General features: G+C 39.9%; 2 protein-coding genes across 5 annotated transcripts in view; both read right to left on the bottom strand.

The window, feature by feature from the left end:
- Nucleotides 1-1,426: 1,426 nt before the first annotated feature.
- Nucleotides 1,427-9,841, bottom strand: pros1 (protein S). Its single transcript, XM_031276563.2, has 14 exons — nucleotides 9,584-9,841; nucleotides 8,831-8,988; nucleotides 8,324-8,348; nucleotides 8,132-8,212; nucleotides 7,870-7,992; nucleotides 7,569-7,694; nucleotides 6,356-6,484; nucleotides 5,887-6,127; nucleotides 5,475-5,661; nucleotides 5,109-5,273; nucleotides 4,785-4,953; nucleotides 4,062-4,195; nucleotides 3,704-3,932; nucleotides 1,427-2,122 (listed from the first exon to the last, which is right to left on the bottom strand). Exons 1-14 carry the CDS (start codon nucleotides 9,660-9,662, stop codon nucleotides 1,935-1,937), a joined length of 2,034 nt encoding a protein of 677 aa, XP_031132423.1. The 5' UTR covers nucleotides 9,663-9,841; the 3' UTR covers nucleotides 1,427-1,934.
- Nucleotides 9,842-12,320: 2,479 nt separating this feature from the next.
- rasa3 (RAS p21 protein activator 3) overlaps nucleotides 12,321-21,592 on the bottom strand; it is a 58,449-nt gene continuing 49,177 nt past the window's right edge. For 2 of the 4 annotated variants that reach the window (XM_035999467.1, XM_031276559.2), the window contains exons 18-25: nucleotides 21,485-21,558; nucleotides 20,185-20,244; nucleotides 18,183-18,289; nucleotides 17,596-17,678; nucleotides 17,278-17,486; nucleotides 17,084-17,187; nucleotides 16,767-16,950; nucleotides 12,321-16,381 (exon numbers count right to left, since the gene is read on the bottom strand). In XM_035999467.1, the coding sequence (XP_035855360.1) occupies nucleotides 16,306-16,381; nucleotides 16,767-16,950; nucleotides 17,084-17,187; nucleotides 17,278-17,486; nucleotides 17,596-17,678; nucleotides 18,183-18,289; nucleotides 20,185-20,244; nucleotides 21,485-21,558 (897 nt within the window). In that variant the 3' untranslated portion in view covers nucleotides 12,321-16,305. The remainder of the gene's footprint in view (nucleotides 16,382-16,766; nucleotides 16,951-17,083; nucleotides 17,188-17,277; nucleotides 17,487-17,595; nucleotides 17,679-18,182; nucleotides 18,290-20,184; nucleotides 20,245-21,484; nucleotides 21,559-21,592) is intronic. The other 2 variants (XM_031276560.2, XM_031276561.2) reach the window with 2 other exon arrangements.

Here is a 21,592-nt window from a genome sequence, read left to right as displayed (position 1 = left end):
ATAAGTACTAAGGATCAGAGAGCTTCTTCCTCCACTTTAATGGTGCTATCAGAGCAGTTATTACACAGCTTACAAAAATTTCAGGGAAGTTTATTTTTAGACTCATATCTTCCTTTTTCAAGTAATTTTTCTTTCTGTTTTGTTTTCCCTGAATAGGGTGTGCTCGCAGGTCTGTTTCTTGTGCCCTTTCCTGCTTTCATTATCGCATTTCTCCATAACTCCATACTCCTCTGTAATGCCCACATCAGTCCTCTTTGCTGACTGATTTGCTTTTCCTCTGTATTCCCATTTCTGTCTAGGCCATTAGACCAGTGTGTCACACGTGTTGTGTTGTGTTTTGTCATATAGGGTGTTACAATAAAATTCCATTTAAAAGATTTAAATTGCTCATCATCATCACACAGTGAAAAATCCAGAGGAAATCTTAAATTAGTACTGCTTAGGTTGCAGCATTATACATGTTTAAAATTACATGTTTTATTGTTAGTGTAAATTTTGAGCAGTAAAAAACATAGTTTACAAAAAAAATTGACTTATGAACATTATTCCCTAAATTGAAGGGTATTATAAACAAATATTTTGTAATAGCCCTCTAACAATTATTGTAGTAATCTCCCGTTCATGGGCGTGATGCTACAAATAAATGGTAAAATAAATAAGTTTTACCATGTACTGTGTGCATTATATGCTAAAATTGAATTAAAATATGATTTTGACAACCTAGTTTAATGGAATGATGGTGGCAGAATGGAGCATGATGGTGCAGTGCCATGCTTTCTTCATTCCCTGCAAAAAATGAAGGAGGAATCACACCTGGGTCAAAACAGTGTTTTGTAAATAATTGCTATATGAGTTTGTTGTGTCACCAAGGATTTATGATAGACGACCACACACTGGCTGTGGCAAGAGGGCAGATAGATGCAATGTTGAAATGCAATACTATCAAGTTGCTTTGGCCAATTTTATTAAAACAAACACAACACTGAACAACTACATTTAAGTTATATATTAAAGCTTGTTTTACATAAAAGGTGAATTCTGAACTAACTGGGAGAACCCTGAAGATGAGGACAGAAAGTTGTAGATAGTCTTGTAATTCCAGCCATAACAAGAGGTGTATACATCCGCCAACAACCATGGTGGGATCTGGGTACAACACAATTATAAACCATGTTTCTAAATGTTACTAAACCAATGCAACCCTTCAAGAAGGCAGAGCACCAATTAGGGATGATGTCTCAAACAAGAAAATGCAACAGGAATTGGATGTAAAGCCTAGAGGCTCAGCTTTCTCCTCTGTGGTTTTCACTGCCACAACCAACAACCACAATTTGTAGTTGTCTCCAGACGTTTGCCTCCATGAGACCAGAATTAAAGGGAATTTAGAGATAGTACCATGATTCAACAACAGAGAAAAAGATGCACGTGGTCTCAAAGCCTGGTCAACAGTGACCATTTGTTTATTTTTCTACACAAACATAACCATCTCTTGCTCAACACATGGTATGGGTGCCACAGAGCTCAGCTCCTTTCATACTCAAACTCAAACTCTTTTCCATTTCTTGGAAAGCATTTCAACAAACTGCTACAACTACGTCATCCAGCTTCCAACTAGCTCATTGGCAAGCCAGCTTTCGTTGTGGCTCGCTAAAAAGACATTCAAAAAAATAACAAATAACAATAACAATTATACTGTACGGATGAAAAGCACAAGACAAAGCTTAGAATTAACCCATGAGTGAAAGTTGCCACAACATTTTTTTAAATTCATAACCGTCTACCTCCGTCTCCTCTTCCTGTCACTTCTTTCTCGCCCTCTTCCTCCCTCCCATCACCTCTCCTCTTATATATCTCTCTTTCCAAAATATCCCAAGAAGTGGCCGCTGTGGGATGCTGCCTAATGTGAGGGCTTTTTAATGCGATGTTAATTAAGGTCACTTTCTGTGCGGGTACGGTGCGTCAGGGTATCTCTCAGGGGCAGACAAAGGAGGACAGGAATGGGACTTAATACTGTTATGTTTGCTGAGAGCCATGTCAAAGTCCAGCTGCTGGCCGTTGATAGTGATGTCCATGCAGCCGTGGTAAAAGGCCGTCACTGGGGTGGTAGGTAACGGGACAGCATCTGAAAGAGAGAGAGCGAATGGGACAGTCAGTGAGAATGACAATAACAAGAGATGGTGGTAAATATACTGTAGCCCTTTTTACTACCATGGTTATAACATGCTAAACAATAAAAATAAATAACACATTAACAGGTAAAAAAGAGGTGAGAACTGCATTAATGTACAAAGTTTAATTTTAGTCAAAACATTACCCCAAAACAACCATTACACTGGATGGAGATGAGTCATAACTTCTTGACTTAAGAAGGCTACTACAATCTAAGAGTGTAAATTAAAGATTCCAGTACACCCCAGGAGAGACTGACTTTGCTGAATTCATTAATTTAGTAATTTATTTAACAACAAATCTGAAGAATTTCAGATTTGACAAAGTTTTAAGCCATGGCCAAGTTTTAAGCCAAGCCAAAGATGAATGACAAAGTTTTAAGCCATGGCTTCCGAGGATTACAATATCGGTCTGTCTGTTGGTCGGTCCATCACTTTGGTCCAGACTAAAATATCTCTACCACTGTTGGATGGTTTGCCATGCCATTTTGTACAGACATTCATGGTTCCCAGGAAATGTCCCTAATGATTTTGGTGATCCTCAGGCTTTCCTCTAGCTCCACCGTGAGGTTGGCATTTGGGTTTAAGTGAAATATCTCAACAACATGTCCCTCTCAGGATGAATTGTAATCACTTTAGCGCCATCATCTGGTCAAAAATGTAAATTGTCCAGTGTTTTGGTGCATGACCAGAATCCTGTAAAACTGACAATTCCGTCATCCTCAGCTGTCCCTTTGTGTGTAGTGCTAATTAGCAAATGCTAACACCTTAACTAAGATGTGACAATGGTACACATTATACCTGCTAAACATCAGCATGTTAGCATTGTTACAATGTGAATAGTCTCGCAGACCCTCCTCCAAAGCGTGCTGAAGGAGGGTCTGGCTACTCCACATAGCATTCGGGGATGGGAGGAAAACGTGCTCTGGTTTAATGGCATTTCTTTAAACCAATCAGAATCGTCATGGGCGGTGCTAAACTCCACACACAGCCGCTGCAAAATAGTCGTGCGAGAGAAAACTGGAAAAATTGGACAGATACTCTCGCTAGCTGTCTCAATTTACCAAGCAGTCAACAATAGTCCTCATAAATCCACAGAATTTAAAATTCCAACACAAAGAAAGCGGAAGGAAACGGAAAATACATGCATCTGGCGGAATTTCCTGCAGCACCGAAGCAATCCCGGAAGTGGAACGTGAAGGATATAGACTACTATGAGAATGACAGCATGCTGATGTTAGCATTTAGCTCAAAGCACCACTATGCCTAAGTACAGCCGCTAGCGAGAGTTGCCAACAGTTATGTTGTTTCAGCACAATCAAGAAGCTATTCCATTTAGCTTTGCTTTGAACTTCTTTAATAAGGACAATGACATCTCTGAAAGAGCTTTCTTATAAATAGATGAGGACCATTTGGCATTCATACTGAAGTTATTATAGCCAGGTTATTTAGCCCTTTAGTGGAGACTATATATATCTAATAAATCATGCTCATAGTTAGTTACTTTTGTACTTTTACCTACTACTTAAACTAACCTGGTATCCCACCAATGTATGTACTGATGGGGTTCTGCATGGTGCTGTTGAGGTGCTTCAGTGCCTCCCACAGGGCATCAGACTTCATGTAGGTAACAGTGGAGGTATTGGCTGAGATTTGGATTTCTTTGGGAGTCACATTCAGCTGCACTGTCATCCGGTCAGGGTAACACAACATCAGTGAGTCCAGCGTTGCCACTGAGACACCGTCCAAGAACACTTGCAGGTTCTGGAGCATGGAGGTCAATAACATTGCACATTTTAACCATGTGTGTCTGTGCTTGTACATGTATATGTGTGCCGACATGCAGAGAGATACATGTGTGCTTATTTCCAACAAAAGTGCGAATGAACTCACAGCATCTTCTCCCTGCGTTACCACAGCGACTGACAGGGGGACTGTGTTGTTTTGGACAAGAGCAAAGAGTACACCTGTGCTGCTGGACGGACGTATGTTCATCTTTATATCCACATTCCAGCTCCCAGAATCACCTAGTTACACACATACAAATAGGAGAACACAAATACATTTCTTTTGGCAGGTTGGACATTTAGGAACATTTTGTTTTTTACGGATCACATGTTCCTAGTTTTACTCAACTCAAATCTTTGAATATTTAAAATCACATGGTCTTTTTAGAAAGTCTGTGTTCCTATAACCCTGGGAAGTTCTGTCATGATAGTGAATATATGGAACATACAAGTGTAACAGCTACAGCAGAACCAACTATACAGTATACAGGTATGTCTACTGAGCAGCTGTGCTGGTCTATATGACTACATAAGACAGGTCTTTGTTCGAAACCAACCTACTTGGGTCTTTCTGTGTGGAATTGTATGCTCCATTTGTTCATGTGTTTCCTTTTCCGGGTGCTTCTCTTTCCTCCCAGTCTCCCAAAAAAACACATGCTTGATAACACTCATGTTGCTGCCATTAAACCGAGGCACCATGCTCAAAACTACATTTGTTCCTGTGGCACTGTGCTGTGGCTACTCAATGCTCCAAAATATTTAGGATGGATTGAATGCAGATGCCAAACTTCCCCATAGGGATTAATAAAGTATAACTTAACTTACTCACTGTAGTCAATGTCGAACTTTGCCAGTCCTTTACCAGTGAAGAAAGACCCTCGTTCCACGTGCACAAAGCACTGTTTACTCCTCTTCTCACGGATGACCTCCCTTACCCCAGATGCTCCCTGATTCATCAGGTTCCAGCCCCGGATGCAGCCGTCAAGTCGGGGGTTGATCTAATGGATCAATGGACACACACACACAATCATTACAAGACTGGCTTGGAGCTGGTCCAATGTAAATTCTGATATATTCATTTGACTATGTTATTAAGGTGATTCGATTAGATGTGGTCGGGGGGTGGGGGGCTTTCAGACGACCACCTCCTTACAGGTTTGATGATGTTGTCAGTGCGGTTGGGCAGACCAGCGATGTAGACCTTGGTTTCCAGTTTGCCGTTAACTGAAGTAAAGAGACTGTCAGGGCTGTTGATGCTCATCACAGCTTCCTTGCTGATCTTCACACTGATGCTGCTCTCCAGTTCATCCACAGAGATCTGCATGTTTCACATATCATCAGAACTCTTTCTCACTGTACTGTGACTCAACACAGTTTAGCACCAGAGCCTACAGTTACACACAACACACACTTTCCATCAATTCAGTTTATCGATTAGCACTTCAGCTACCACTACGTTAACCATAGTGGAACGAGTTGAGTATGTGTAGGGACTTACTGGGCTACAGCTCTTTCTTACCACATGCCACTGTCCATCATTGATGGCTTTACCCCCGCTGGTGACCTTGGATGTGTGCTGGTTTCTGAACTGGATTTCAATCTGTCCGCCTCTTAGCCCCAACATGAACCACGAGTCCTGCGAGGACTCTGCGTACAGCACAACTCCCTCTGGGTCAAATGTACGGAAGTCAAACTCTGCTGCAAACCTAACAGCCAGAAAGGGAAAGACAGAAATATGAGTTTACATAGTAATCTGTAAACTGTAATTATGTGCAAATGTAATTGCATTATACCAATGATTTAGCCCAATCACTTTTCCAGGCATTGACAGATTACAGTATTATTACGATCCTTTAAGAAAATAAGTAAACTACATGTGTGTGTGTGTGTGTGTGTGTGTGTGTGTGTGTGTGTTTGTGATAGACCCTCACTTTGTGTTCTCCGGCAGACGGAAGCGCAGATAGATGACAGGAAGGCCTGCAAACTGCTCCCCCAGGTAAAGCATCTCACTGTGTCTGTCGTCAGTCAGCTCCACACAAACAGGGATTCTTTCACAGTACCGCTCATTCTTCGCCAAATGGAGACCCTGACGACCATCACAGTGACACGCATAGCTGCCCACTGTGTTTATACAAGTCCCGTCGCAAACACTCAACTCGCACTCATCTATATCTAAAAGACAGGAAGAGAAAAATGTACAGGCAGTGGTCTTTGGTTCAATGTCTATCGTAGCTTTTTATTCAAAGTGTGTGATTACAAAATGTGTACCGTCATTGGGATTCAAACATACAAAAAAAAAACTGGTTAATTGACTCAGATTTGATTTGTCACCTGTCCAACTATAAGACTCTTTGTAGTAAGACAGCAAGAAACAAGGGTTAGGGTTAGGGTTAGTCTCACCGTTGCAGGATTTGGAAGCGAAGTCATATTTGAAACCCAGGGGACATCGGCACTCGTACATGCCCGGCGTGTTGACACATTTAGCCGGTTCTTTACAGAGGCTGGGGTACATCAGGCATTCATCTATATCTGGAAAATAAGCAGTGACAATGGGAAAATGGTCTTGAGAGAATTTGTAATATGAACTGTCTGAGTCCTGATTAAAAAATAAAATTGCAAATAAACTATATGGAGTTGTTGTGTAATTTTGGTACATGGGTGAAAATAATAAATATTACAGAAATGACAATAACTACAACCTCTTATACTTCCATTTTTCATCTGCAAATATTTGCTGCAGTTCCGTTTACACTGTCCAACAAAATAAGCAACTTGAAGATATCACGTGGGGCTTGGGGAAAATGTGAGTGTCATTTTTGAATGTTTTCTGACATTCTGTTGAAGAAATTAATGATTTCATTGAAAAATATTTGACAGATTAATTGAAAATAATTATGAACTGCAGCTAACTTGAATGCGCCAATAAAAACTAGTCATTCATGTAATGTCTCCTAAATCTCGACAGCCCATCAAAAAAAGGGACAAAGCTAATTCACCAAACTGACTCAGTCCATGTTTGTGAAGACTTTGTACTCAACATGCCTTAACACACTCAAAGATAAACACTGAGTGAACCGCCCACACGGAAAAAGGACAGATAGAAATTAACGAAATGAGAAAACAAGCATGTGAGTATGGTCTGTTTACAGCCAAAAGGATGGAACATCTTTTCAGATGTTAAAGCTTTTCACATTCTGTTACATAAGAGGTCGCCCCAGGTCAGTCAGCTTTAGAAATAACAAATGGTTCAAGTCCTTGAGGACAACAGCTGGACAACAGTTATTGTTATGAAGTGCAAGGGTTCCACCATCCATATGTTTAAATAAAAAGGAGGTATTTAAGGAATAATAAACATGTTTGCTTGCTCAGCTGCTTAGTAGTAACAGCTGGACGTCTTCATATATGTGACATAAATCATTAATATAGGACACTCACACACACACACACACACACACACACACACACACACACACACACACACACACATACATTCAGTTCATGAAACTGTACTTTTCTGTCCTTTGGTGTAATTGAAATTAATAAACTTCAAATGATTGATAACATTATTGCAGTTTAGCTGCACAAATTGCAACTAAAATAAATAGAGTCTTACCCACGCAGTTGACTTTGTCATTGATGAAGTAGCCATCTTCACACATGCAGTGGAAACTACCGGGTAAGTTGTAACATTTCTGGTTACATCCCGCTGGAAATTCAGGATCTGAACACTCATCGATGTCTGCCCAGTCAACACATCACACAACATTTATCAGCAGCCAGTTCAATCATTTCAAAAGGTTACATTCATCAAGCCTATTTTATCAAGTACAAAATACTGACAAAAAGCAGATAGATGCATATTTAAAAAGCTGAACGAAAATATTTAAAATCCCAAATGATGTATCAGAACTTACCGTCCTCACAGCGGGGCCCCTTCCAGCCGGGTTTACACTCACAGGTGAAGGAGGCCTGTCCATCCACACAGCTCTTTGTACCCTCCTTGTAGCATGGAGGTGGTGTGCACTGGTCACTGATCTCTGCATGCAGCAAACCATTGTGGACACACACACACACACACACACACACAGGATGGTAATCAAAGCCTTTACAAAAGCATTTCACGGGTGGGTATAACCTTTGTTAGCCTATTTTCTACTACAGTAACAAGCCCCTCACCTCTCACACAGGTGCGAAGGTCTGAGGGGATAGCATCCGAGTTCTGGTTGTTGATGCCGACACGATGTGAACCCAGACAAGCTGCAACAAAGAGTTGTTTTTTTTTTTTTTTTTTTAGAACAGACTACTACAGGCAAAACAGAACTGATATTAAAACATGACAAACAAACACAATAAATTCTGAAAACTTACCAACATATTTGGGGTAGAAGTATTCCTGGAAAAAAACAGGCAAAAGATTGACCAAGAAATTTCAAATTCACATTTAATAATAAGGAAAGAAAGACAAAGAAAGGATAAATCTGCATTGCATGTTTTCATTTTTCAGAATTATACTGAAAGGAAATTAAATGTTTCTAAGTTTTAGCGTCTGATGGGTCGGACAAAATATGACATCTGAAGATGTGAACTTGAGTTGTGGCAAACTGTGAGTGGCTTTTCTTTTTGTTGTTGCTATTTTCTGACATGTTATACTTCAAACAAATAATCAGCAAATTCACCAATAATGAAAAGAATCGTTAGTTGCAGCCATAGTCTGATCTATCACTTGCATTTTCTTTCACTTTCACGGTTTAACCCATCTCTGACATTTCACTTGTTCTTCTTTCTCATCCCCTTCCAGGGGACTCTGGAACCAGGCTACTTTGCCCTCAGGACACAGCTAACCAGTAAGATCAGGGGTTGCTGTTCTTATCTTACAGTCTCTGGATGGTTCTCAAAGATCTCCCTGGCCTCCTCCTTGTTGCACAGCTCCTCGATGCACTCCCTCTCCAGGTTGCCCTTCTTGCTCTCCTCAAACAGAGAGTTGGCTCTCTTGTGCCTGCTCAGGAACTGGGAGGCTGTGTTATGGCTCAGGACTGAGATACAAAGACATATAAACACACACACACTTAAATATATAGTATGAAGCTATCTTTTCATTATCAGTGTTTGCATGCTTGCTATCACAACAACCAGAACTGAAGCCTATTTACTGTGCAGTAATATTCTCACATGTGCGGTTAATACAACCAGGCATATGCAGCTATACATGATAACACATGACTGATCCCAGCAGGAATTCAAGTCCTCATGACAGATGGCTGATGTGCCTGCATGCGCGGACAAAGGCTGGACAACCAAATGATTAATCTGTGAATTGGCTTGAATAGAAAAAAAGGTCATTGCGAAACCGTTATTTCCCAGAAACCCCTAACAAGCAGCTCATGTTGTCCAAGCAGTGTTTCGCGGTGTGGAGTCACGACCCCTTACACCCTTATTTTTTGAGTGACCGTTTGCTTAAAAAGTTATAAAAGTCCTTAAACCGTTCCCAACTTGTCACATTCAGGCTGAAAGCTGCTTTCAATCTGAGGCATTGGCACTAAATAAACTGTAACCGGCTATTCCGTGAATTACTTTACTACGTAGGGTTCAAAATGCAAACCGCAAAAACCCAAACACTTGCATACTTACATCGATGAGCATCGACGAGCGTCACGAGAAATACGAGACAAGCCAAGGATTCCCCTAGTGCCTGTTTCTTTCTCCACATAGTCGAGCCGTTCTTCCTGCTAGGCCACGGTTTGGCTCAGAGTAAAGACTGGCTGCTGAGCACAGAAAAACTTTATTCTTCCCGAAAGTGTTTTCGTAGAGACAGGGGGGAGTGGAGGAGGCTGCCAGGAGGGGTCTGAGCGGAGGCAGCTAGGGAGCGCTACACACACATATACACACACACACACACACACACACACACACACACACACACACACACACACACACACACACACACTGCCCCCCCTGTTGCTGCGTTGAGTGGCTCCCGGTTGAAATAAGCCGGAGAAAAATATGAAGGTAAATATGGTCTATGAGCAAGTTTTATATATATTTTCTAGTTAGTTTTTATCATTTAGCTAGTCAAGCAAGGTGTTTAGTAGCATCCAACAGTCTATGGTAGCTCATAAGTAATGAGGACAGAAACGTTAAAGTCACACAACAAACTACAGGCCTGGCATACAGCCAACCGCCATAATTACATACTACATTTATTTGACAACTTTATATTTACTAGCAGTGGTAGAAAATTAAGTCTGTTTACTCAAGTACTGTAGGCCTAATTAAAAGTGCAGTGTGTAGAGTGCAAAAATAAAAAAAAACACCAGTATTTGAAGTAGAGCGAGACCTCTTCCCGCAGGGATCCTTCTCCCCTCTTTGACGTCCTGGCAATCCATGCGTAGAACAGCCAATAGGAACGCTCTCTCTCTCTGAAATGACGTGTGATTGGCCAAAGTCCGACGGCTAGATTTTCTGAAAACAACGGCGCTGCTACAGTCTATGCTGCTGAGAACCTGAAAACAAGCGGAGGTGCAGAAGTCTAGTTTTCTCACAGACCACTTGAATTACAACATTCTGAAATATGATTATGTTTTTTTTTTTGCACAATGACGCATAAAATAAAGTGCCTACCACACCTTGAAGTACAGTTTTGAGGTAGGCCTACTTTTATGCTACTTTATACTTCAACAGACCTACATTTCAAAGGAAATATTTTACTTTTTACTCCACTACATTTCTTCGACTGCTTTAGTAACTAGCTACTTCAGAATTCAGATTATTAATACAAAATGTAATTCAACTGATATGATGATGTATTATTGAAGGTTAATCTACCCAGCAGTATATAAAGTAATTAAAATAAGCCCCACCTTTACCAGCTGCAACATTAAAGCGATATAGGCTACACATTAATGCATCAATACGTTACTTTCCATATTCAGATTAATAGTACAAAATATAATAAACAAATACATTATGATATGCTTATATCAATAAGTCTTTTACTTGTAACAGAGTATTTCTGCACTGCATGCTACGTTTACTTTTCTGAACAATGCAACCATACAGTATCTCCACAATAAGACAAAAGAAGCTGCTGTACAGGCTACATGTTGATTCTCAGTGGGTTCAGCACTACTATTATGTACAGTGAATCACATGATTCGTTAATAATACCAAAAATATTGTTTTGGCACAAACAATGGCTTTATGTTATGGTTCATTGAATGACATTGCAATTTGAATCCCATATGCCATGTTGTGTTGTGAGAGTCTGCAATTAATATTCTAAAAATGAATGCACTATGGTGCAAACTCATTAACAGTCTGATGTTCCATTGAAAGACTAGGATAATGGGGGTCTTTCTGCAGCATTTACACAGACTGGCATAAGCATATACATGCAGTAAATGCAAGACAAACTAGGACAAGGATTTGATTCGACATGACATCCATTTGAAGTTATGAAAAAGCCAATAGACCACAGTGGTAAATAGTAGGGATGTCCAGATCCGATCACGTGATCGGAAATCGGGCTCGATCACGTGGTTTCAGACTCGATCGGAATCGGCCGTTACCTCCCGATCAGGACTCGGATATATATGTATATATGTTCTCATTATTCTTTAACACATCTATAGTAATGAGTTAGACCCTTTTGACTCCACACAGAAACAGCAACGTGTGCGGCATGACATCACTTTGTTGCAGAGACGCTATTGGTTAAATGCCGGCAAAGTAGAACACGGAAGCAGCTTGAAGCGGAAAGTGCGAGTATGTCTGCGGTCTGGAGGTATTATAAAGTTGATGACAACAACATTGCCATAGCAAACTGTGAGATATGTAACAGAAGGGCTCTGTTTGTTAACAGAGTTGTTGAATGTTAAAATAAGGTGAATTAAATAAAAAATAAGGAACATCCTGGATCTGTTTTTTCGCTCTTCTTTATTCTTTTTTTATATATTATAGAAGTATCGGATCGGGACTCGGTATCGGTAGATACTCAAAATCAAATGACTCGGACTCGGATTCGAGGGCAAAAAAACCTGATCAGGACATCCCTAGTAAATAGCTCAACATCATTTAGAAGGCATTTGTCTGAAATTGATCGTAGATCTTGGACTTTTCATGGAAGTAAAAGCACAGGTGAAAGAAATAACAATAATTAGTTCTGTTCCATTTGTCCGATTAAGCCCTACCAGGAATGTGCATATTCACTTATGTTATTAATTAGACCTGTGATTTTCCTGGTATGTCATGTCAAAATGTATGCTGTGAAAAAGTTCTGGAATAATTGATTCGTAAAAGGCAAAACCTGGACCCAAACAATGGACACAAAGAAAACATAAATGTTTCTGCACCACAGCTAAACACACGATTTTACAAAACATCTTTACTAATTGAAACAAAATGAAGCTCTTGATGTGTGTCTGTACAGTATGGTTAGGAGGCAGACTGCACCGTTTTACACAACGACAAAGACACCACATTTGCATTAATATTGGTTTCATTTAGTTATTCAGGGGGAAAAAAACACATCACATTTTCACCATTCATTCAACTGTTTTATATACACATATAACAGGCTTATTTTAATACTTTTAAAATATTTGTAAAATACACTGTTCTCCCTTATGGTATGTGTTTATCCAAGGAGGAATTTCACTGCAAAAGGTCAGCAGATGTGCGTTGATAATTTGATGGGCTTATTGAGGGGTTGTTACTATTATTGCATGCTGAAACACCATAATTGCATAATCCCTTTTGTGGACTTCAGGGTGGAGGAGTTGCTGTTACTGTAACTGGCATTAACCTACCAATTCAGCCGATGTTTCTGGGAACGTTTTGCTGAAAATGACAACAAATATGATTACCAAGTTTGGAATGAGAGACAGAACGGTTTGGTGGTTAATACTTCAGTCTGAGTCTCCTCGCTCTTGGCAAAAAAACACGCAGTGCTGAGTTTCACAAACCTGAGGAGAGTTAGTGACTGGTGGAAACAAACACTCACCAAAGTTCAGAGGTTACAGCAGCGCTGCTCTCTTAATGTTTCATCAATGTTATTACTGTGATACATACATAAAATGAGTGGGGACAATATATTGGCAAAGGTTCCTTGACATGGAACAGTGGTTCTATACAAGAGGAAAGAGGATATACACCATATCAGGCCAGAGTACAGTAACAGTGTTTCCACACTCTTACTACAGTCTTTAGTATAATTACAGGCAGTGATTTTGTGTGGGACTCTGCCTTTCCTGACTTGTAACACTGGGGTAATTCAATTGGCAATACAACTCATCATGTCAGTCACTCATGCACATACTGACAAATGCACACTCACAAACACGCACATACGCACAAAACACACACACCACAGTCATTCGATTCGGGTACACAGCAAGATTTCTGTATGACAAGACAATAGAAAACAGAGTCAAACTGTTGAGAACCTTTCTTATAGTTCATAAATCAACACATTCGACAAAGAAAAAGATGTCATCGGAATAATTACTCGTCTGTTTTTAAAACAGTATAGGTTTTGAGATATATAAAAAACATAACAAAACAATGACTTTTTTTGTTTGCTTTTTAAAAAGAGAATTTTATAAAAGTGATGACTGGCACTGTTTGGGATCCTGTGATCACGGGAACACCCATGAGGCTACATAACCAGGTACTTAATATGAAAATACAAAATTTGTTGTGGTTGTAGTCGTAGTCGCATAGAAGTGACTGTGGAGGCTACCGTCGCTGTGACTACAACTATTCTTCAAATGCACTGGTTTTGGCAAGAGTGAGTGCTGATGAATATAAAAGCCAATGAGATTGGTTGCCTTTAGGAAGCATAGAACAACACAAAACAATAACAATAAATCCTGTACCTTTAACAGATTCTGGGGTGCTTACTGGTAAGATTCACAGCAGGCAGTTTCTCAGAGGAATGCATATAAATAGGTTTAAAACTACAGGGCGCAACTTTTCCAAAGTAAGAAAGAGCTAACTTACTAGTAACTATCCATTTCACAATCATAAGTTCAGACAAGACTGGTAAAATGTTAGTATATCAGTTAATTAGAACCTAAAAACTGTTAGCTGTTAGCTACATGTTAGCTGTGCTAACATGTATTTTCTGCTTTGACAGTTGAAGGGATAGTTTGGCTTTAACAACTTTTTCTACTTACACAGTGTGAAACATACATAAGTATGCCTTTAATATGTCTGCATGCAGTTTGAGGGTGTGTTAAATGCTGATCTTAGCCAAGCTGAGGCTCAATTAGTGGACGTCGGGAACAAATATCACCACCTCTTAAAAGCCGCAAAATACACAGTTTTCCATTCATATGAACCTGCAACTGAATCAATGAAATGTTTCCAATATGGATGTGTGTGCATGCTAACCAAGGTTTGACTACCAACTGGGCAAAATGGGCAACTGCCCAGGGCCACAGACCTACAGGAGCCCAAAGGCTCTAGGTTCAGCATGTGGCAAATAGTTTGTTATAATTTCGTGAATTTCAAAATGTGTTTATTAATCCTTTATGCACACTTCATACTATTTACACTCAGTGGCCACTTTATTATGTATCCATGTACAGTCTAATGCAATCCAATACATAAAGTCTACTTTAATGATGCCTATAATGTTCAGGTTTTTAGAGGTCATAGAGGCGTCATTTAGTTATATGTTTATTATTGAGTTCACAGTTAGAGATGAGGTTGTTCTGAACTGCATTATATTCAGAGGTGTTTATTCTGCCCAACTCATGAACTGTATGTAAATACGGACCTAAAAAAAAATAGAAACACCTCTCAATAATATGTAGTCCAGAACAACACCACCTTTAACTTTGAACTCAGTAATACAAAAAACACATTTCTAACAATGTCACCAAAAAAGAAACATTATAAAGTTTGTCAAGGCTGAATTTATGACAGAGCTGATTTGCAATAGATTGTAACGGTGCACCTAATAAAGTGGCCGCTGAGAAGATATTGTTAGCAAAATATTATTTCCTGTTTATATTGTGGTTACACAATGTGTTTTACTGAATATATTTGTGCTTATGCACAAATTCACAATTCATGATCGTGAGAGTCAACAGGGGTCCACAGCAGGTTTTACCCTGAGCCCCTCGTGGGTTAATCTGGCCTTAATATCAACAGAAACTGGTTCTGCAGTTGGACATTATATAATATCCTTTGTTCATCGATGGAGATCAAGATGGAGTTTAACTTAATAGCCATCCAGTGTATTTTGTCTAACTTTAGAGGAGCTGCAACTTGAAACCCATGAAGACAGAAAAAAGGCATCAATGGGTTTGTCTGACTCAAGTGTCAGAACTCTCCAAAAAATCTATTCCTTCAGCCCAGGTACTGGCTGCACAGGAGCATGATATCCAACCACAACAGACCAAAGCTTCAAATGAAACGTGAAAACTTGAACCTATACATGTGTTAGCACGTTGATGATAAGGATTAATAATGAAATGAGGGATAGAATTGATAGATAACATTGATGACATCAAGCTGCTCTCGGCTGTGCTTGGTCCCAACAATCACTTCTTGTGTGCCCTCGACCTTCACAGCCTCCCTGAGGAGGTTGGGGAAAAAAAAAAAAAAAACAATAAAAAAAAAAACATGCGGACAACACTACCAAAGAGGGAAAAATGACAGTCCTTCCTACCTTCTGAAGTGAAATACAACGGAACATTTCAACAATTAAAATAACCAAATACAAATCAAACAGATAAAATAAGCTTTTTGAAAGTGTGCTGCGAGGCTTGTTCATCCATAGATTTAGAGGCGATTAAAGTGCGTGTTGGTCACTGTCAAAACTGTCCAGTGAAAACGTATGTTTGTTTCTCTCATCACACATCACAGACAGGAGACCCACATAGATGTATGGTATGATTATCTCTTCATTTGTATCCCTCCTTTCTTCCACAACTGTTCTGATCTGAGGTCTGTTCTCCAAATTTGGAGTGATGCATCTTGAGACACTGCAAAGAAAAAGTCCATCTACACAGCTCGTTCAGTCTGGTATTGACTCTTAAAACTCTTATTCTCCTTAAAGCGAAACAAATAAGCCAGTCAGGTGACACTCATTTCTGAAACAGCTTCACTAGCTTCCTGAAAAGTCTTTAAAAAGTGAAATATTCTCCTTGAAGAATGGATAAATTGCATTGGAAATAAGTCAAATGATCTCACCTTAATGACTTTTTTTTTTAAATCTTGTTTTCAGGAGAAAAAAAAAGATTCAAAACTGAATACTAGATATGGAGCATTGTTAAGATGGATTTTCTTTGCAGTAAAGGAAATATTCTGGCTGGTTCTGGGCATCATAGAAACTGTACACAGGGCTAGATGGAGTAGGTGGAGCTCTCAGACTGCTGGCGGACGTAGCACTGAAAACTTTTGTCTCCAATCGGATGCTCCCTGAGGAAACAAAGAGAAAGATGGTGTTTAGTTGTTGGCAGGGGGTTACAGAGTGATTTTTGGGGCTAAAAATAGAACATAAATAACAACATTTTCTGGCAAGATCATCAAGTGCTGAGCAGAGCCGGAGGCAAAAATTATGATGCCAATATTATGTTAAAAGGGCTACATTCAATTTCCAACATACTTTGTACATTAATAACAGGCAATTGTGAACTGTACGGCTGCACCACCTGCTGGTCCGTAGGGAAAGTTGCTCGGTATTGAACTAGATTTTACACTCAACATTTTCCCCACAGGTCTAAGCCTCCATTGCATTTTATATAAAATAACTGTAGTTTATAACAAAACAACTACAAGCATGAATAAACAACAAACCACCTACTGGCTGCCTATCTTTGTCTTCTTGAACTTGTCACGTTTGTACTTGGTGTGCTGATGCTCCAAGGTCTGCACAGCTGAAACAATCAGTTTCAGGGTTTTGTAGGTCTCCTGGGGGTCGTCGATGACAAAGCTGGAGTACTCCTCCTGTTCGGGCCCGTCGTACACAGACTTACTGCCACAGGCCTCTACAAGGGAAGACAGCAGGCAGAAGAGTGAGAGACAGAACAAAAGCGACAATGTGAAAATAAACATGGGAAATGTGCAATCAAACAGGTGCATGCTCACAAACACTTAAAACCACTTGTGTCAGCGTCTGACCTTGCATCTTGATCAGTTTGGTCATGTATGTGCTGAACAGGGAATAGATCCTCTCTGTCTCTCTGTCTCCATCTACGTCCAGCTGGATGTTTGCTGGGAGACTGCTGAAAACAGATGCATACAGGAGGATAAGAGAGTGGAAATAAAAGAAAAGGAAACCTGATGCTGGGTGGATTTCTGACAACTTTACGTACCCAGTGCAGGGCGTACACCCGGGGGCTGCGTCTGCTGAGAGCTTGCAGCAGAGCCAGTGGCCGTTGAGGTAGGCTGAAGGATGGTAAGTGCTAAGGCGTTTGCGGTTGCACTGGCTGACTTTGGTCAGGATGTCGATCCAGTCGCGTGCCTCGACGCAGTTGTTGGCCTGGATGTAGAGCGCCCGCTCCGGCTGAATAACCTGGAACATCTGGAGGAGGGAAGAAGGAACAGCAAGTGAGGGGAGAATTTAAATACTTGAGTGATTTGGGCCAAACGTGCAAAGCACCACAGATTTAATGGCTGTGTGGGGTCCTTACATTTTTCATCTTAAAAGACTCCTCCTCTAGCCTCTCTACAGCCAGAATGTTCTCTATGGGAATGCTGCACAGAGCGCCCTCACCTGGATGTAGAAGGAAACATATCAGACATGAGAAATGACATAAAAAGTTAAGGATGGAGTAATATGTAACATGATAATTACATTTACTAACTTCAGTTAATTAAAATACAATGTTAGTCTGGCATTTCTTTGTGCATTGCATCGTGGGACAACAGTGCGCATCAACAGCAAAATAAAAAATAAATAAATGTTTTTTAGTCTCCATACTGACTATATAAGTATACTTCATTTTGTCACTTTTGAAAAACCTGTTATGTAGTATGGGATTTAGAAACAGCTTGTCTCTATGTTTTGGCCCATTTTGTTAGGATGCAGCACAAATGTCTTGCCTGCTCAGTAACTTAATCTCCACCATATGTGTTGAATGCACATTGTGTTCAGACTAAACGTATATTCAGCAGATTCTCTCCCTCCTGCCGATTCTTACACAAGCACACGCAACGACATAAACAGACGAGGCAACAATGCAAACTGTAAGGAGATTCTTAGAACCTTTGACCGCACCTTTTGTTTTGTGGTAGGTAAACTCGTGATTGGTGAGGCGAAACCATCTCTTCTTGAAGTTCTTCATTCCAAACCGGTTTCTCCCTTGTGCCCTCTTTATCATAAATCTGAGGGGAAATGGGTGAGAGAAATGCCACTGAAAACCTTGACAGATGAGCTCATGTTTCACAGAAGTATTTAAATATATCACAGTATTTTTATTTATTTGGCACAATGCATCCCTTAATTAAGTGCTAAAACAGTGCAGTACCTAAGTATAAATGAATTACTTTGCATAAAACAATTGGTAAAAACCATTCCATTCTGCTTAAAGGAATCCTGTGCAGTCATTAGTCTACATTTATCATTCCGTTCACATGCTTGAAGTTCCTTGCATTCATGGCTGCTGTACATGTAAAAAAACATCAGTAAAGCACTCATAGATTTAACAGTCTATGAGTGAAAAATAAGATGGGTCAGCGGATCAAAGGTTACAGTGTTTTTGCATATTTTAGCCCATTACATACAAATTGTGTATAAATCACAAATGAGTTTTTGCCAAATCACAACACAAGATTTCAGACTGATTTCCTTCCACTGGTTTCCATTTTGTTTCAGTACATTATGAAAATTGACATGGAGAGACTTGAAACTTGAGATAGCTAATCCATCACACTGAACAATTCATGTCATGTTTATTTTTACATCAAGGTTATATTTGCATGTCACGTGGTAATGCTGTCGTAGACAGGGAGTATTTTGTAACGGTTGGTGTGTTGAAGGATGCCCTGACCCTCTGAGCTTTATTTATCCATGCAAGAAATTAGAGCTGATACATCATTTCGTTGTTCAACAAAAATCGAATCGTCAACTATTTTAATCATTTAATAATCATTTTTAAAGCAAAAATGCCATGAAATGTCTGTTTCCTGCTTTTCCAATTTGCAGCTTTTCTGTGTTTTATATCACTATAAACTAAATTGCTTTGGTTTTTGGATAGTTAGTTGTACCAAACAATACTTTTGAAGATGTCACAATGGACTCATTGGATGTTCCAATATTTTCCTGATAAGGAAAATAATTGTTAATTGCAGCCCTACAAGACAATTACATTAAACTTTTAACAATGTTTAAACTTGTTTACTCAGCTCGCAACTCATTAACCAATAGATCAATAAATACATGCATAAATCCACTGTGATGGATTTTCTATCTCAAAGGAGTTTCCAATATCTGTAAATTCATTCTCACAGTGTAATTAAATAAATGAAACTAGTAAAGGGACCGGAACTTGAAATCAATCTAACAAATGATGGCATGCTTTGGAAAATGTCTGACAGGGATGTGATGTATTCACTATTTGTTGTTAATGGGCTAAAACATGCAAACCACTGGTATGGTCCTTTAAGGGAGAGTAAACACCAGGATGTCATTGTTTTGAGTTTGAGGGCCAAAGCATACATGTAATATGAAGCAGGAGAGTTATAAACACCAAAATTACTACTCTCCACCAGGAAGCCGTGTACTCTTTTCACACTACTGAGCCAAGAACGTGCTGGTTTCACACCTGCAGCTGTGCTGGAAACTCTAATGTGTATGATAGTGATATAGTCACACTCTGGACAAAGGGGATAAAGGGTCAGGATGCGGTCAGATATGAGATCCCAGAACTGTTTGTACAGTAACTAACCCCTGCTGTCACTGTCACACTAACCATGTCTGGCATGGCGAGAATCGAGAAGGGCTATCAGCACTAGTGGGGGCTTACAACCGTAAAGGTAAACACCTTACTTTATACCATAACAGTCACTGTACGCACCGGCCTACTGCCGTGTAATTGCAGAAAGAGTAAAATCCATCACACAGTGCCAGACGGTGTAACAGATATAAAGTAAGGTGCAGCAGCATCTACAGTAGCGCATGAAGTTGGTGGGAGAGAAAATGGCCAGCTTGATTTGGTGGGGGGTTGCAGTGCATACACAGGGGGTCACAAGGGCAAAACCTTTATGCAGAGAGCTCTTACCTGCCCTTGGTGCCTTTTGACCCCTTCCCATCAACCCTCTTTATAGTGAGTTTTACACTCCTACGCCCGGTAGCAGAAACAAAAGAGGGTGGGGATGTTGATGAGCGAGGTGCTGGCACAGCTACTGTCAACTGGAAACTCTCCTTCCCTTTACAGCCTCATTAGAAATGCCATCAAATCAACAGCCCATGTGTTGTTAGAGAGGGCTCAGTTTACAGCCACAGGTCTATCTTTAACTGTAACGGGTCACTTTGGAAATGAATCACACCATGAGGGTGTAAAAAAAAATTAAAAAGGTAAGGGTAAAATCCAGCTCCACTTTATTGACGACATAAAGGACTAGTTTGACAATTTGGGAAATACACAAATTCACTTTCTGGCCGAATTGGATGAGGAGATTGATACCACTATGTATCTGTGTCTGTGTATGATAAATATGAAGCTACAGCCATCAGCTGGTTGGCTTAGCTTATATTAGCATAACAGCCAGAAACAGCTAGTGTGGCTATGTCCAACGATCACAACAGTCCAGCTGCCAGCTCCTCTAAAAGCTCACTAAAACATGTTATATCTTCTTTGTTTATTTCATACAGAAACTGAACTAAACTTTAAAAGGGAAAATGTGCCCCTTTATGGTTATGTGGGTTCTTGCTCCTGAGCAGTTGCCAGGCAACTGGCGGAAAATCCAGTAAGTTACTGGCTTCAGGCCAGTCAAGAAATAGTCCCTTGTAAAACGGAGAGTAACTGTTTTTACACTTTTTCTTTTGTTTTTACTTTTGTATGAATTAAACAAACAATAGATTCCGTGTATTATTAGTTACCCTTGCACAGAGCCAGGCTAACTGTTTCCCCCTGCTTCTAGTTATGCTAACTGGCTGCTCACCTTAGCTTAACATTTACCGTACAGACATGTAAGTGGTATCAATCTTCTCTCCCAAAATGTGGAACTATTCCTTTGAGTTATTTCCCCGAGTCTGGACAGTTGAGCGTTAATAGTCAACCCAACTGTCAACTGTCAAAAGCTAGAAACAAGTGCCAAGACAACCTAAATGAGGTGGTAAAAAGAGAAACATTGAAGCTTCTCAACTGGCAGTGAAAAGGTGACTGAAGTTATCGTAACAGCCACAGTACATACGATTACACAATCTCAAATTACTGTTCCATAAATTATCTACATTAATCTAATATCACATATGTAGGACTTCTTAGCAGTGGTATCGAGAGAGCTTTTTATAGACTCTTTTTTATGTGGGGTGTTTCTTTCCATTAATATCGGTTTAAAAATAAGTTGGCTCCTTACCCCTCTTTCAGCATGATTGGTGTTTCAATACTCTTCTGATCCCATTTGCCAGAGGTGGAGATCAAATCCAGGAACTATGAAGGTAAGTAAAGGATGTCATATATCAAT

The sequence above is a fragment of the Sander lucioperca genome, chromosome 3 (genome assembly GCF_008315115.2).
Source record: "Sander lucioperca isolate FBNREF2018 chromosome 3, SLUC_FBN_1.2, whole genome shotgun sequence".
NCBI lineage: Eukaryota > Metazoa > Chordata > Actinopteri > Perciformes > Percidae > Sander > Sander lucioperca.
This window is presented reverse-complemented; position numbering and strand designations above follow the sequence as displayed.

Coding starts and splice junctions, on each gene's coding strand:
- pros1 (XM_031276563.2), bottom strand. CDS start 9,662: ATGTGGAGAAAGAAACAGGCACTAGGGGAATCCTTGGCTTGTCTCGTA. Junction 8,989..9,583: donor GCTCGTCGATGCTCATCGAT/GTAAGTATGCAA, acceptor TTTGTATCTCAG/TCCTGAGCCATAACACAGCC. Junction 3,933..4,061: donor TAACGCAGGGAGAAGATGCT/GTGAGTTCATTC, acceptor TCCATGCTCCAG/AACCTGCAAGTGTTCTTGGA.